General features: G+C 39.7%; 1 protein-coding gene across 1 annotated transcript; it reads right to left on the reverse strand.

Annotated features, from left to right (window-relative positions):
- Window positions 1-872: 872 nt before the first annotated feature.
- ndufa9a (NADH:ubiquinone oxidoreductase subunit A9a) lies at window positions 873-10,936 on the reverse strand. The gene is made up of 11 exons (XM_027135850.2): window positions 10,806-10,936; window positions 8,449-8,619; window positions 7,703-7,800; window positions 5,961-6,052; window positions 5,732-5,873; window positions 4,618-4,720; window positions 4,232-4,302; window positions 3,364-3,440; window positions 2,691-2,786; window positions 2,516-2,582; window positions 873-1,146 (listed from the first exon to the last, which is right to left on the reverse strand). The coding sequence occupies exons 1-11, from the start codon at window positions 10,858-10,860 to the stop codon at window positions 976-978; spliced, it is 1,143 nt and encodes a 380-aa protein (XP_026991651.1). The 5' UTR covers window positions 10,861-10,936; the 3' UTR covers window positions 873-975.
- Between the last annotated feature and the right edge of the window lie 6,815 nt (window positions 10,937-17,751).

Raw genomic sequence — 17,751 nt, forward strand, 5'->3', positions numbered from 1 at the left:
CAAATGCAAAATTACTAAGTGGTTCTCCAAGTCTGAACTCACAAGTGAACATCTCTTTTGTATAGTTTTTAATAGAACACAAGCTTTAAAAGGGCAAATTACATCACCAGAATAACAATAATAATCTGTACACTTCTTAATTTTATCTCCAAACCTGACAATTTATTTGAAATCGTTTCTATCACGTCTTAAAACATGATTCTGTGAGGATATTCAAGAAAAAAATTAAAAGGAGTCGAATATAATGAAAAAAAAAAGGAACTGTAAATTGGATGAATTTGAATATTGATCTAAATAGTGCGCAAATCTTTTCAAGCAAACATTTCTTCTTTATATCTTTCCACTGTTTAATAATTCTCAGCCTTTGTCTCAGACTTTTGGACCCCACTGTAAGGACCCTCATTAATTCAGATTGCAAGCTGCAAGTTTCTAGAGATTAGGAGGAAACCAGAGAACCCCAAGAAGACCCACGTGATCACGCAGAACTCAGGAGAGACATCAAGCCGAGCTCAGGATGGAACCCAGGACCCTCGGTGAGGTGGCAACCTTTTAGATTGTTGTGACCAAAAATGCTTGATTTTGCAGCAGTGTTTCTTTTTTCCTCCAAGTTCTTTCCGATTTTAAATTGTTTAATGTACATTTTTTTAATTAGCAAAAAACTATGTGGATAAATTGCAAGGATTTGTGTTTTATATATTTCTGATGCATGTCAAATTCTGGTACTATATTTATTCTATATATATTTATTACAAGCAGAGTGTACGAGAGGAAGTAAGTGAGCTGGAAGGACTAAAGCGCTGCTGCATCACACTTTAGCTGGATGTGAAACAAGGGATAACTGTTCTATAAAAAGAACAACATCTCAAGACATCTGTATTTACTTATTTATTTGATTTATTTATGTACAGAGATGCAGTAAAACCAGACAGCACGTGTGAAGGTGAGCAGAGATCTTCGCTCCGACTGACTGACTGCTTAATATGTGACCGTTTTAGGAGACTTGGTCTCGCTCAGCTCGGCCTCCAGGAAGCGGAAACGGCGATGACGGCGCAAGACCTCGATGGCTTTCTGCTCCACGGAGGAAGGAGTGATACCCAGGTCCTCAAAGCCGGGCAGGTCGGGGTACTTCATGTCCGTTAAATGGAACTGGAAAAAGAGCAATGTCACAATACTCAATACTGTACAAACACCTTTACTTTGGTTTTATTTAAAAGAAACCAGAAACACTAGATTTATATTGATCTTCAGTAATCATGCATTGATCGATTATTCAGCTTTAAATATTATACATAACTGTTGTGGAGTTCCTGAGATTTTATTTAGAGAATAAAGCTTGTATTTGTTTATTTATGTCAATTACAACGATTGCAGAAACATTCATATTCGTATTAATGATCTTATCTTTCGATTACAAACCAAAGAAACACACAAATTAAGACAAATAAGATTAACCGATTCGATTAGGACCAAAGTAATGGCACCCCACGAAAGAAGGCGTGTTGGCACGTTTCTGAAGTTCGCTGCGGTGGCTGAGCCGCATTACTGAAGGATTGTGAAATGTCAGCTGGACTTGACTGCTGTTTATCAGTTGAGGAAATAATCGGTGACACTTCACTTACAAATTTATACATGATTGAAAATTTTACTAAATGATCATTAAACAAGGTACGGTCAACCTGCTAGCATGGTTTTAGTAGCCGGGAAAAACAAAAAAACAAAAACAAAAACACAGAACACTACGAAACCTGCTCTAGCTAAAAGAGCTTTCATCACTGATGATCGACGACACGTTACGGCAGGGTCAGGTGCATGGAAATCGTATATAAAAAATGTCTGAATCCGGAACCTCGATTATTTACAACCGATTTGTAAAAACAAAACAAATATGAACAGCGCGTTTGGAGACAGTGGACGACTCTTTTGTGTACGTGACGTCTATGAAGACAAAAAAGTCCAGGATATTTCTTGCAGGTCTTAATAACAGAAATAATGTCTTTTTAAAATTTGGAACATAATCTGTTATTTATGTATTATAGTTTAAAATGTGATACATGGGTAAATCGCTGTTGTATAAGAGAAAGAACCCACGACTTTTGCCTGGCAGCATTCACTCTGCTTCACACCGTCCCGTTGTCCCTATAACAGTAAACTAAGGAGTTTTCCCCTTACTTTTACAATAATTTTTATTTTAGTAATGCTGATTTACCTTTGTTCTTGCTGTGATTATTACATTCGGCATTACATTTATGACTAACATTTTTTTGGCTCGTTTCATACAACTGAGCAATTGAGCGTTAAGGGCCTTGCTCAGGGGCCTTTCTCAGGGGCCCAGCAGTAGTAGGTTTGTGCACCTGTGGTTTGAACTCACGACACTTTAACCTCTCGCTGTCTACATTTCAAGCCTGATAAAGACGGTGGAAGAACACGATAAATTCCAAAAAGACTTTTGACTGCTTTAGACAAGTATAATAGTGCACTGAAATCCTTATCATATCTCAAGCTCTGATACACGTACCCGGTCCACTTTGTCACGTGTCGTCCACGGCTCGAAGGGGTTTATCTCAAAGATTCTGGCCACAAGACTAAAAAAAAAAAAAAGATTTATATTAGTATTAATACACACAAAGACACACACATGATGTAATACAGATAAGCATCTGAAAATCACTGAAAGAAAGTTAAGAACTTACTGATAGAGAGGGCGTGGCAAGGGGTATGGCATAAACGGCCTGTGGGCCACAGCGTACACGTACTCCACCAGGTCATGCAGCAGGTATCGGTTTGGACTGATAGAGGACATGGTGTTAAACACACAGTTCAAACAAGACAATGTTTAAGCAAAGAATGAGGAAAGAGTCAATATAGTAAATAAAGTAAATATAGAAAAGTCTTCTTCCCTTTCAGGTTCAGGCCATATTTAATTTAACACATTCTGAGATTCAATTCTGGAAGTTTTTTTTTTTTTTTTTCCAAAATGGCGAGTGTGAGAGCCAGAGAAAGAGAACACAAGAGGGAGTAAAAGAAAGAGAGAAAGTTTGTGTGAGTGAATGAGAGCTAGTGGGGGGTTGGGGCGTGGGGTTTCAGTGTGAAAGAGCGCGAGAGATTTTTCCACCTGGAAACCAAATGTTTGCACTGTACATACTTGTTTTATTTGAGAAGTGCACACACACACACACACACACACACACACACACACACACACACACACACACACACACACACAGAAGAAACACTCCACTAACAACTCCATAACTACTGTAAAGGTCACAGAGAGGAGACACAACGCTGCACTCTGATGTATGTGTCAGCATTAAGGATGAAGGTGTTTGCTCAGTAATATATATAATGGCGCCCGCCTCTTACCCGGCTAACGCGTATGTTTTGCCGGCTGCATCGGGATCTTTAATGGCATTAACAACAGCCTTGGCCACGTCCACCACCTACAGACAGAACAGAGGGCACATGACTGCGGTTACTGAGCAAGGAACCGGAATACATTCAGTACGGGAATGAACACAGACTAGGTTCGATCATGTCACACACACACACACCCCCTCCACACACCCTCTCTCACCATCCTCACACACCCACACAGCCTCTCCCACCATCCCCATACACACACACCCTCACCCACCATCCCCATACACACACACACACCCTCGCCCACCATCCCCATACACACACACCCTCACCCACCATCCCCATACACACACACACACCCTCGCCCACCATCCCCATACACACACACACACACCCTCGCCCACCATCCCCATACACACACACCCTCACCCACCATCCCCATACACACACCCTCACACACCATCCCCATACACACACACCCTCACACACCATCCCCATACACACACACCCTCACACACCATCCCCATACACACACACACACCCTCACACACCATCCCCATACACACACACACCCTCACACACCATCCCCATACACACACCCTCACACACACACACACCCTTTCCCTCCATTCCAATACACACACCCTTGCCCACCATTCCAACACACACCCTTTCCCACCATCCCCACCCACACACATCCTCTCCCCTCCCATCCACCCCCCCACACCCTCTAAACACCCCTCCAAACCCTCTCTCACCATCCCCACACCCCCTCTCCCCCCATATCCTTAGAACCCCCCCCCCACCCCACCCCCACACATACACACCCTCTCCCACCAAATATCTGAATGTAGTCACAGAAAACACTCACATGACAAGGCTGCTTAACTGTCTTCTTACCCATCGCTATCAGAGGCACGGCCTTGCCAAACCAACGCATGTCTACACACACACACACACACACACACACACACACACACACACACACACACAATAAGTTTGAAGTTACTGATTTTCTAGTCAGACTTTTGTTTTGTAAAAATGCAACACTACTATCACATCATGATGGGTTTCATATCAACAAAATGACATCAGAGATTAGAGTACTTACTGTTACTTACTGTTATTTCATCATAGATTTTAGATGTTATTTAATGAAGCCTATTTAATAATCCATTAATCAAACATCACCATCTAATCTGTACATATGCTGTTATAGATGTTTGTCAAGGATGAGATGGAATAATAGCCACGCACTTGCGAAGTGGTTGATAAAGCGATCTTCTCTCCCGAATAACTCGGAAGGCTTTAGGATGATGGCATCCGGGAACTCATCCCTCACGGCGGTCTCTCCGACAGCCTGTTCAACACGAGTCACAGAGTCACTTACTGCCTGTCGTTTCAACGAGCAAAAACGACGTCGCAAAAAAAGCTCTGAATCTCTGCCTCCTTGGTGTTTTTTTTTGTTGATACATTTAAAAGACAAACACTTATGAATAAATGATGTTTTGAACTGAAAGGATTTAAATGTTTACATAAAACAAACCGGACTAAAAATATACACTCAGGATAATGTTTTACTGATGCAAACAAAACTCCATATCCAAATCCATCAAAAAAATCAAGCTTACAGATACACAAGTCTCCTTGTTTGCAAATGTTTGCAGACTCAGGATCTCTCGTAGGATCCAAAAATGAAACTTATTTTTTTGTGCAAACGCTCCTGAAAACAATTTACGTATAAATATTTTTACATCGTGCCTGATGTCTTTTAAGACGCAAGTGTGGGTAAAGACCCGAGTTGTGTCCCCGGTCATATCTAGTCTGTGGGGTCTAGTGTACGACCGTTAGGTGGGTCTAATTGTCTCAAAAGAAACTGAAGTATAAGCTTTTGACCTTTCGATGGCGGATGACGTCAAACACGTGCAACTTTAAGTTTAAGTAAACTTTAAGGTTCCATTACAGGAACAATACAGAATACGCAAAATCTTTAGAATGCTGAAGAAATTAAACGTGAGCTAATTTAAAACAAGACAAAAATCCGTCTGCAATCTTGAAACGCTTTTCTCATCCAGCGCCGTCGTTGTCGAGCCCCTCTTCCACTACGCAAGCAAAGCTGCGAGTGCTGAGCGCATGAAGTATCCAACATTCCACACTTTCGCTTGAATCTATGAAGTCGATCATCTGGGAACATGTTGGAACTTTCAGCATCAACACACTATACTCACTATCTATACTACAAAACAGTGCACAAGTATAAAATTTGGGACGCGACTACAAACAAACGGCGCTAGTAAACGTTCCACGAACGTGCATCTGTTGCTGTACTATTTGCTGTACGTGTTCTCATCAGAGTGGTGAAATCGTCTACCTTATTCCTCAGGTACTTGGATGGGCTGCGGATGTCTGCGTTGAGGTGCGAGACATGGATGAACTTGGAGACTCCGGCTTTCCGGGACGCCTTTGCGATCTGCTGAGGGATGGTCACGAACACGTCCTCGTACTTGTAGTTCCTGCAGAGCGCAAAACATGACGTGGAACAGACTCTACCTCACCTCCACAAAGAGTACAGTGTATAATCATACCCGAGCCCTGCGTACCTGGTCTCCCACTCTCTTCCCACCAAGTTGATCACAACATTAGAATGAGCTATGGCTCTACTGATCGATTCCTTGTCTCTCGCATCCCATTCCTGAAATATATATATAAAAAAAGACAGTTTAGGGATGATGATTAAACAAAAAGCCGACTTTCACCGTTACGGCTTTACACAGAATCTAAAAAAAAAAAAACCCAACAAAAACGGGATTAAGTTGGCGTGAAAAGAGATGCAGCTATTTTTATACCCTGCATTGAAGCAAAACATGTTTGTGTCTATATTTTTGCCTACATCTAAGTAAGACATGCCAAAAAAATAAAAAAATCTTATTATCGTGCTCAAATTTTGTCCTCATACTCCTACAGAAAAAAGCTTGGGGATAAACTGGATCATTTACATCGGAATAATGTAGAAGTTACAGCATACGTGGTCCCCCCAGAGATATAGCACAAAAGTACCTGGACATACAAATGGGAAGTCGTGGCCTAATGGTTAGAGAGTTTGACTCCTAACCTAAGGTTGTGGGTTCGAGTCTCGGGCCGGCAATACCACAACCCCACAACCCCCACCCCCACCCCCCCCACCCACCCACACACACACCCACACCCCCAACGGCTCCGGGTGTGTGTTCACGGTGTGTGTGTTCAATGCTGTGTGTGGGTTGGGTTAAACGCAGAGAACAAATCCTGTGTATGGGGTCACCGTACTTAGCTGTACAGTACAGACCAAAAGTTTGGACACACCTTCCAAAGGTTTGGACACACCACCTTTTCAACAGGACAATGACCCCAAACACACCTCCAGGCTGTTTAAGGGCTATTTGACCATGAAGGAGAGTGATGGGGTGCTGCGCCAGATGACCCGGCCTCCACAGTCACCGGACCTCAACCCAATCGAGATGGTTTGGGGTGAGCTGGACCGCAGAGTGAAGGCAAAAGGGCCAACAAGTGCTAAGCATCTCTGGGAACTCCTTCAAGACTGTTGGAAGACCATTTCAGGTGACGACCTCTTGAAGCTCATCAAGAGAATGCAAAGAGTGTGTAAAGCAGTAATCAGAGCAAAAGGTGGCGACTTTGAAGAACCTAGAATATGACATATTTTCAGTTGTTTCACACTTTTTTGTTATGTACGTATATAATTCCACACGTGTTCATTCATAGTTTTGATGCCTTCAGTGTGATTCTACAATTTTCATAGTCATGAAAATAAAGAAAACTCTTTGAATGAGGAGGTGTGTCTAAACTTTTGGTCTGTACCATATGTCACGTCACGCCATGTCACGTCAAATAATACTATAATATATAAATTATAACAAATTAAACTGTCATTTCTTTTTAAATACTAGGTTGCAAATCTACTTCAGAGAACATTTTTTTTAAATACCCGTCAGAATAAAATCTCTGAACCTGTAGCAGCTCTTAAAAACAATTTTGAAACCATTTCTTATTAAATTTCTTTAATTAACGAATTAATTAATTAATAATGGTTTTTTTTTTTTTATAAAAATATATATCGGACAAAAATCTCTGAACCTATAGCAGCTCTTAAAAACTATTTTGGAATAATTTCATAATTCATTTCATTTAATCCATAAATTAATTTTCAGGAAAAAAAAAGGCTCTTTAATTTTCTGATTCTTTGCTGTGAAAATAAAACATGCCTGATGATGTTTACACTCTAACTGACCGAGGTTACAACCGTGTAGTGCACATTTGGCTTAACGCTAAGTGAAAGAAAGAGTACCATGAAGATGATCTGGCCGAGATCGCCCATGGGTCTGAGGTACATGAGATCGTACTGGTCGCACCGGTAAGGAATCACGATCTGAGAGCCGATCCGTCCTGAGGACACAGAGCAAAGGCCGTTAATGGAGCACGTTACATCATACGTCCAATTAAATGAAGAATTTTTCATCCTTAATCGGCTCTATTTCATCGGCATGATTACTACAGACTATTCAATTCAAGTTTATTTGTATAGCGCTTTTTACAATAGACATTGTCTCAAAGCAGCTTTACAGAACATAAACATAGAGCAGAAGGTAAACATAATTAATGATAAAGGAAATAACGAATAATAAAAGAAATAAGAATTTACAGAATAAAAATTCTAGGTTATTATTAGATATAAATAGTTCACAATGTGTATGTATTTATTCCCCTATGAGCAAGTCTGAGATGACTCAGGCAGCAGTGGCAAGGAAAAACTCCCTTAAATTGGTAATGGAAGAAACCTTGAGAGGAACCGGACTCAAGGGGGAACCCATCCTCATATGGGTGACACTGGGGGTGTGATTGTAATATACAGTCATTTAAATGTTGTATTGGTGTAAGGATCATGGACTTCGGATCTCCTTAGTATAAATTACGACTTGTGTCATCTCACTGACAAATAACACGATCACTTTAAAAAAATAAGCTTATGTTAAATTTATTATCTGTTAGTGCAGGAAATCACCATTATCTGCCCACGACTGGACACACACTCACCGAGACGACTGACAACGTATCGACCCAGGAAGCCAGTGGCACCGAAAACGGTGGCTGCAATTCCGCTGCATGAAGAGCGACCCCCTTTGCCTTTAGGGATGACGGCATGGTGGATCTGCCTGTGCTGGACTGAAACAGGCCCAGCAGCCAGCACCACAGGAGAGCAGGCACCTGTACGAGAAGGCAGACGAAAGAACGCGTTATAAACGGTAGATGACAAAACTACTTTACAGCTACAATACAGTATGTGATATCTGCTCGTCTCTAGTGCACCGTACGGCCAGCTTTAGAATAAAGAGAAGTACTCATCTTCCATTCATGTGGCAAATTAAACCAAATGCAAGCAAAATGTTATCTTTAAAATAAAAATGTCCCCAATGACTTTAGCCAAAAATCATTCCGTCTGTCTGCAGGATGACTTGAATAAGGCGACGTTATGAAGTCTTCTTTTTTTTCTGTTCTGTGTGTTCTGTGTGTGTCTATGTTAGTCGTGGGTGAGTTATTTTCTTTCAGTTCCAGGTCATTACCGCATGCCTTATTCCGCTCCTTGTTTAGGCTGACGTATGCGAGCGTATTTTCTATAATCCCTCACCACAATGCACGCCTATGCAGACTACTGCAATCGCTACGTCTCGTCTCTTAAATTATTGCATGTATGAGTTAATGACTCTCTTATACGACGTAAATAAATACACTTGCAGTTGGACATATAGATGAAAGCCTTCCCAGAAGAGTGGAGGATCTAATAACAGCAAAGCGGGAACAAATCTGGAGCGAGATTCTTAAACAGGGTTATTAATAGTGTGGGACTTTTGTACTAACGTAAGACGAAGGGTGCCAATAGATTTGGATTTAAGCATGTCCAAGAAATATTTGGAAATCTTTCTTGGTAATAAAAACGGTAAGGAAATACAATTTAAAATCTCCCAATACTCTCACCAACTGTATTTACGAGAACAAGTTGAGATACCTGACACAGGGCTCTCAAGTGTAATGCATTGATCTTTTTTTTTTAAACTCATTTAAGTCTTTTCTTACGCTCTCCTGCCACACATTGTATTTCTCACACAGAAAAATTTTATGACTATTTATCATATATTTAATAAGCCGCAGCGCCCAAAATGTCTGTCCACACCGCTGTCTCTATGGAACCGGGCAGGAATCAAGCGCATCTCCCCTGGAGTTCTTAGACGAGCCTGGCACTTATCAGCCAATCAAAAAAAGAGGCTACACAATAGCCAATCAGAAAATAGCACTATTGTATATGGGTAAGATTTAACGCAACAACCAATGAAAGAAAAAAAAAAGAAGCAGATCCTGGAATTGTTCACCATCATCCTCGTTCACCCACAGAGAAAACCACTGGAGCTGCGAGCATCACCTCCTGGAGTCATGATCTCCTGTTTTAATGTTACAACAAATTCACAACTTGTTTGACACAAACAATGACATTGTGACTGCTGGTAGAGACGTTTCCCAGATAATCAGCATCAGTTTTTCATGAGTGTCTGTAACTGTAACAGTTTTACAGCCTGTTCACTGACCAGTGGTTCTCAAACTGAGGGCCCTGAGATGGTGCCAGGGGGCCCCGGTTCACTGACAACACCTGCTCAGAAAAAGTAGTCTAGTGCCAGTGGTTCTCAAACTGGGGGCCCTGAGATGGTGCCAGGGGGCCCCGGTTCACCTACAACATCTGCTCAGAACAAGTAGTCTAGTGCTAGTAGTTCTTAAACTGGGGGCCCTGAGATGGTGCCAGGGGGCCCCGGTGTACTGACAACACCTGCTCAGTACAAGTAGTCTGGGCCAGTGGTTCTCAAACTGGGAGCCCTGAGATGGTGCCAGGGGGCCCCGGTTCACTGACAACACCTGCTCAGAACAAGTAGTCTAGGCCAGTGGTTCTCAAACTGGGAGCCCTGAGATGGTGCCCCGGTTTTATGACATTTTATAAAATAATGAATTAATCATAAATTAAATCTCAGGAAAAATAAGGCTACTAACCACCAGCACTACATAGTATAATTTAATACGTTTTGTTTTAATAGGTCTCTTGCCTGTAACAGCTAAATCTACTAACAACAGCGCAAATAACCTTTATAGTAACACCTGTAAGCTAATCAGCTAGCAGCTTTTTGTCATTAAGATGTTTAAAGAAAATGAATTTGATATAAAAGCTGATTTTAGACTGTGGCTAACAGCAGCTAGCTCCAGCGGGGTCATGCTAACAGCTACAGAGGACAACAAAAGTTTATCTGCAATAAATACTCACCTCAACCTTATCCCCATTTACTGCTTTCTAAAGTAACAGCGTCTAATCCTACAGTTTCATTATAACACATTATATTTGATTAAATACTTACTGGAAAGCCTGGGAAGGACACTCACAGGACGGCTAACCAGAACGACAGCCGCCATGTTTCCGACCCGTCAACCAAACCTGCGCTGTTATTGCTACCCATATTCAGACTAAACCCGCCTTCGTCTCTACTATTCGTCAATACTGATTGACATCCAGCTCTGTGATTGGCTGAACTTTTACGTATCGGCGTTGAAGACGTCTGTATATCCAATCGTATCGTGCGTGGCAAGACTTATTGAAATGGGTGGGAAAAAAAACTTGTCAAAACGGGATACGGCAGGCGCAGGAGGACAAAATTAAGTGGCTAAACGTAGCTGTTATTAAGCAAAATACCAATGCATTCAATTTAATTCAATTCCAATTTATTTCTACAGCGCTTTTTATTATTGACATCGTCTCAATGCAGTTTTACAGAACATAAACATAGAACAAAAGGTTATTACAAAGATTAATAGAATACAAAATTAAACATTAATATTAGATATATTTAAATGGGTTTGTATTTATCCCCAATGAGTAAGCAAAGGGAAACCTCATCCTCATCTGGGTGACACTGGAGGGTGTGATTATAAATATACAGTCTGATAAGGTTGTATTGATGAGGAGATTGTTGTCCTCAAAGACCACATGGAGTTGACATCTCCTCTTTAGTATAGCAGAGTCTAACTGGAGCTGGTAGGTCACTAGATGTCTCAGGATCCTGATGAAGTTGGCCTCATATCAGCTCTACTGCCTTTAGTAGACGTAGATATTCTGGGAATTACCAGAAGTCCTGAGTTTTGTTATCTCAGAGAGCGCGAAGGATTGTAACGTGTTAGAAGACTAGTTAGATACATGGGAGCTAAACCATTAAGAGTCTCATATGTAAGCAGCAGTTTGTAATCAATTCTAAACTTAACAGGTAGCCAATGTAGAGATGATAAAATTTGGGTTATATGATCATAATAAATGAATTAACTACTAATTTAATTATTTCAGCAAATTTAAAATAGTGGTCATCTGTTTTAAAATTATTTTGCCCCAGTGGATGGATGAGATTACCAAATATTACTGAAAGAATTTTTTTAAATGTAGATTTGATTTTGAAAAAGGAGACTTTGTGTAATTAAGTATGTGTTTGTTTGTCAACTTAAAACTCTAAAAAAAAAAATATAGTCTTTGGATGTTAAATGTTTACTTCACTTTGAAATCTTTCTGGAGGAAAACTTTTACAGAAAACTTTGGTTGGAAAATAATTTCTTTATTAATTAGCTAAGAAAGTATCATCCTACATCTACTGACTTTATGGGAAATTCCTCTGCAACATTGTTCTGAACATAAACATGACATCAGGAAACAAAGTATTCAGGGATCTAGTGATCTGATATTTGAATGTGCGCTATTTTTTGTGCACATTTGAGCGCTACAGCTACAATTACAAGCTGCTTACATTTGTACATGAAGTTGAGTGAGAGATTATTTGCTGGGGTTTTTTTTTCAGAAAATAAGACGTAATAATTTACTGAATTCAGTAATAAATTACTGAATCAGAGAGGGGGGACATGGTGGCTTAGTGGTTAGCACGTTCGCCTCAGACCTCCAGGGTTGGGGGTTTGATTCCCGCCTCCACCTTGTGTGTGTGGAGTTTGCATGTTCTCCCCGTGCCTCGGGGGTTTCCTCCGGGTACTCCGGTTTCCTCCCCCGGTCCAAAGACATGCATGGTAGGTTGATTGGCATCTCTGGAAAATTGTCTGTAGTGTGTGTGTGAATGAGAGTGTGTGTGTGTGCCCAGCGATGGGTTGGCACTCCGTCCAGGGTGTATCCTGCCTTGATGCCCGATGACGCCTGAGATAGGCACAGGCTCCCCGTGACCCGAGGTAGTTCGGATAAGTGGTAGAGAATGAATGAATTTTCAGTGAAGGCATCAATGCTCTCATTTTGTTTAGGTGCATTTTTTAAGGTAGTGAATTCACATTCCAGAACACTTGAAGGATTTTGAGAGAGAGAGAGAGAGAGAGAGAGAGAGAGAGAGAGAGAGAGAGAGAGAGAGAGAGAGAGAGAGAGAGTGAGTGAGTGAGTGAGAGAGAGAGAGAGAGAGAGAGAGAGAGAGAGAGAGAGAGAGAGCTCTTAAAACAACTGAATCCCTAACCAGTGCCATGACTAGTGAAGTATAGGGACCTACTGGGACACACATTGGGCATCAGTGGAAATAAACAGTGCTACAAACTGATGTGTTAGAGACACAGATTACAGATTATTTATCAAGACACCGAATTTAACTGAACTATATCTAACTCTTACAATCGACAATATCAGCATCATTGCTATGTCTATTGCTATTAATGCCTGTACTACATGTGTGATTAGAGAGCAGCTTATCTATTTTCCTGCAAAATAATGAGTTTTGTCAGAAAGGTAAATATTATCCCTCTGGGTGGAGTGCAGGCTTTTCTGAATCGAAAAATCCTAACACGGTTTCAATTGTTTGTGTAGGATTTATACATCCGGGTAATTTTAAATATAGTACAGTTTTATCTGATCCTCCTACACAAAGCTTCACTTGCTATGACAACTAGGATTGGGGGGAAAAATCTGTTGCTGCTCTTCAAATAATATTGCTCTAATAAGGCCTTTGGTTACTCCCTGTTCACGGTTGCCACAGTGAATCATCCATCAGCATATTTTCATAACATACAGTACAGACCAAAAGTTTGGACACACCTTCCAAAAGTTTGGACACACCACCTTTTCAACAGGACAATGTCCCCAAACACACCTCCAGGCTGTGTAAGGGCTATTTGACCATGAAGGAGAGTGATGGGGTGCTGCAGCAGATGACCTGGCCTCCACAGTCACCGGACCTGAACCCGATCGAGAAGGTTTGGGGTGAGCTGGACCGCAGAGTGAAGGCAAAAGGGCCAACAAGTGCTAAGCATCTCTGGGAACTCCTTCAAGACTGTTGGAAGACCATTTCAGGTGACGACCTCTTGAAGCTCATCAAGAGAATGCCAAGAGTGTGCAAAGCAGTAATCAGAGCAAAAGATGGCTACTTTGAAGAACCTAGAATATGACATATTTTCAGTCGTTTCACACTTTTTTGTTATGTATGTATATAATTCCACACGTGTTAATTCATAGTTTTGATGCCTTCAGTGTGAATCTACAATTTTCATAGTCTCGAAAATAAAGAAAACTCTTTGAATGAGAAGGTGTGTCCAAACTTTTGGTCTGTACTGTATATTCCACATATATCAAACAAGTGTTTATTCTTTATATGGCATGTGATGGGTCCATCTAAACAGTTTATTCAAAAATATATCATTTCTGCATTCAGTGTGCTTGTTGGTGCTGTAAAGTAAAATAAGAATAGATTACAGATACAAAGATATCTAATAATAACATGACAATATAAATGTCTTAAATTCAACTACGGACAACAAACGACTCGTGCAATCTAAAAATAGATCACTATAAAATGTTTATTCACATCATAAAAATAAGACAACTATATTTCACAAATGACACCAGGTCGTATTTGCAGAGCAAAGAGTGTGGCTGAGAAAAGAAAGGTAAGAGCTGATAAAGCATCAATAGTAGTAAAGCTTCAGTAAAGCTAATATTTGCATGAGAGTCTTGCAGACTTCTTATTTAAATACAATACCGATATGAAACACACAGTCACTAATTGGCAGTGTTTGACTTTAAGTAAAGCAACAGTGTAATACAGACATACACGTTTAGACGTCGGTCTGGTTTACTGTATATACAATAAGTTCAACAAAGAGAAATAAAAATTGAAATGCTGTAAAATCTTTCATTTCCTCCATAATAATTGAACAGGACATAAACAAGTAAAACCTTGTCTAATTACTGTATATATATGTGTGTGTGTATATATATATATATATATATATATATATATATATATATATATATATATATATATATATATATCTCAATCGATGGCATACACGTCTAGTGCATGGCAAAGAAAAATATATAAGTATTGTATATATATAAAAAAAAAGAATCCCTACACAGATATATTAGTAATGAAATACTTTAGTGCTAATACTTGGAGTTCAAGTGCTTTTCGTTACCGTCATCTTTCATGAAATTGTAGTGATTAGCATTACATTTATTACCTCATTACTTCGATACATCCATCATCATCGTCATCATCATCATCATCATCATTCAGTGATGGACAAATCATTATGTTAGCCCTACATTTTCAGACTAACCTAATTTAAACACAATGTATGACAAGCTAGTTAGCAAACCCCTTTCTTGACGTGTTCTCTCTTTTGCTCAGGTTTCATAAAACATTCTTACAAGTTAATTGTAAACTAAACTATATGGCCAAACGTTGTAGCTATAGATGCATCACCATGTCATTTGGTGTTATCATCAACTCCATTCCAATCTTCTGGGAAGGGTTCCTCTAGATGTTGGATCAAGGCTGTGTGGATTTTTTGGGGATTTCCTTCAGCTACTGTACAAGAGTGTTAGTGAGATCAGACACTGATGTAAGGTGTTCAGTGGGGTCGATTCAGAGTCACTGCTCTGTGTAGGACACTCAAGTTCTTCCACTCCATCCTTAACCTCAACACCATGTCTTCATGAAGCTCAGGGGCTTTGTGCACAGTGGCATTGTCACACTGGAGCAGTGTTTGTGACTCTTAATTCCGGTGAAAGGAAAATTTAATGCTACAGCATACTTAGTGGTAACAGTTTGAGGAAGGATTACATATAGTGCTACAAACCTTTGGCCATGTAGTGTAAATAATTAATTAGCCAAAATAATTCCTAGCGATGAGTAGAAAGCATCCTTGATTGATATGTTTAGTGCTGAGTGTGATGAGTTGAAAACAACCAATGAAAACGTCTAACGTTTAAACATACATATGCATTCAAAGTGCATAGAGTGAAATAAGCAGCTAACCCGCTCACGCTCCCAACTTGCGGCAATTTGGCAAGCCTGAGATTCTTTTGAGCCCTAGGCCAATTTCTTATACGATATTTAAAGAGAGCTAAATTACAAGTGGATGGAGGAAACATTTTTACCATGTTACTGTTACAAATCTGTATGTGCAGTAAAAGGTACAGTAAAAAGATTTCTCATTAACTATAACATCCTCTGTACACGTTTCTGAAAAATAACCTACACCTATTTATAAAGCCTACAAGATCTATAGCGCATACTGTATGTAAAGAATACTGCATTTTGCCTGTCTTTACCTCAAAAAAATAACGCTTTAAATCACTGCTTGAAACATCTGTATGGTCAAGCCAATTCCACAAAATTCACTCGAGCCTGTCACCCGTTCGCGCTCATGAAATATTTCTGAATTTCCTGAAGATCACAGGAAGAAGAAAAACATGTTCTCCCATTGAATGATGTGGCCACTTAAAAACGGACAGCTCTTATATCCAAAATAGAGACTGAAATGAAAGTACTAAAAAAGAAAGAACAAAATGAACAGAACGGTATTAATTATGTACATTCTCTGTTTAAGTTCCATGCTAAAAAATACAACAACCCCGTTACTCTCGGGCAAAAGGAACCCAGGATTAATGGCACCCCAATCATGAAATGAAGCCAAATTTAAAATAATAATAATAATAATAATAATAATAATAATAATAATAATAATAATAATAATAATAATGGTCTGCTAATTTAGAAGGCTTTTTCACTTGAAAGTCAAGAGAACGGATCGAAAGGTAATGTGAAAGCGGGAAGCGCAACGAGGAACAGAACCTGAGACTACCTGTAAAAGGTGGTGTGAGTTCGGTTCGGTTTTGTTCCGATGATGAATGATTAGTTTTAAGAACACGTGTAGCATGAGTGGCAAAGGGAACAAGAGATTGGAGGTGCCTTAGTGTGTTACTGCGCATAATATTATAGCACTGAAATAATAATAATAATAATAATAATAATAATAATAATAATAATAATAATAATAATAATAATAATAATAATAAAAATAATAATAAAAATGTGGTGATTGGATCAAGTCAATGCGCGTTTGTGAACAATCACGCTTGCCTAGTGTGAAAACCACTAAACAGAATCAGGTGTTTTTTATAGGTACTAAATAACTAAATAACCATGCTTATGTTAATAGCTCTCATTAACCCTCATCATAGCACCCTAACCTCAAAACCTAAAATAAAATGAGAACAAAATATAAACTGTTAAAGCATGCAGAAAATATTGTATATTATAGTCCCTTTGGTATTCAGCTTTAAGTAGTATGAACAATATCCGTGTAAAAAAAAAGTCATTTAAGTACATGGATGCGTAAATATCAGAACCACAGAGACAATCAGACATGATCGCATGATGCCGTGTAGTCCAGAAGGATGTGATGCTTTTGAAAGTGGAAACCGAAGGAGTTACATGACGGATTAGTCTTTAGTGCTGACTGATGATATAAAGCTAAAAGAAATGTGTTTTCTTTATAACAGTTGGTAATGAAAAGGTGCTAACGCTGACAGGATGCAGCTTTGATTTTTAATCATCCTTTTCCAGAAAGGCGTTTTCTGTTTCCGTAGGTACTTCACCAGATCAGTGCAGAGTCTCTCTGACTCACAACCGTATACATCAGATGTATATTAGAGACCTAGATAACCGAGTAAAAGATGAAACATACACCTATTCCTAATTTCCCCTGAAAATTCAGTGTCATATCAGGTATTCCTGCTACGAAACCATATTTAAGTGTCATGTCAGGGTTTAAACATTTCACTGCTTTAACACTTCACTCCATGTATTTTATTGCAGGCCTTATTAAAGTCTGCTAGCTAGAAATTAGCTGGCTACATTCACTCTCTGAGTCATTCACTCATTCATTCATTTTCTACCGCTTATCCGAACTTCTCGGGTCACGGGGAGCCTGTGCCTATCTCAGGCGTCATCGGGCATCAAGGCAGGATACACCCTGGACGGAGTGCCAACCCAT

This window comes from Tachysurus fulvidraco, chromosome 17 (genome assembly GCF_022655615.1).
Source record: "Tachysurus fulvidraco isolate hzauxx_2018 chromosome 17, HZAU_PFXX_2.0, whole genome shotgun sequence".
Lineage (NCBI taxonomy): Eukaryota > Metazoa > Chordata > Actinopteri > Siluriformes > Bagridae > Tachysurus > Tachysurus fulvidraco.

Coding starts and splice junctions, on each gene's coding strand:
- ndufa9a (XM_027135850.2), bottom strand. CDS start 10,860: ATGGCGGCTGTCGTTCTGGTTAGCCGTCCTGTGAGTGTCCTTCCCAGG. Junction 8,620..10,805: donor TGTCCTTCCCAGGCTTTCCA/GTAAGTATTTAA, acceptor CTTCTCGTACAG/GTGCCTGCTCTCCTGTGGTG. Junction 2,787..3,363: donor AAAACATACGCGTTAGCCGG/GTAAGAGGCGGG, acceptor GTCCTCTATCAG/TCCAAACCGATACCTGCTGC.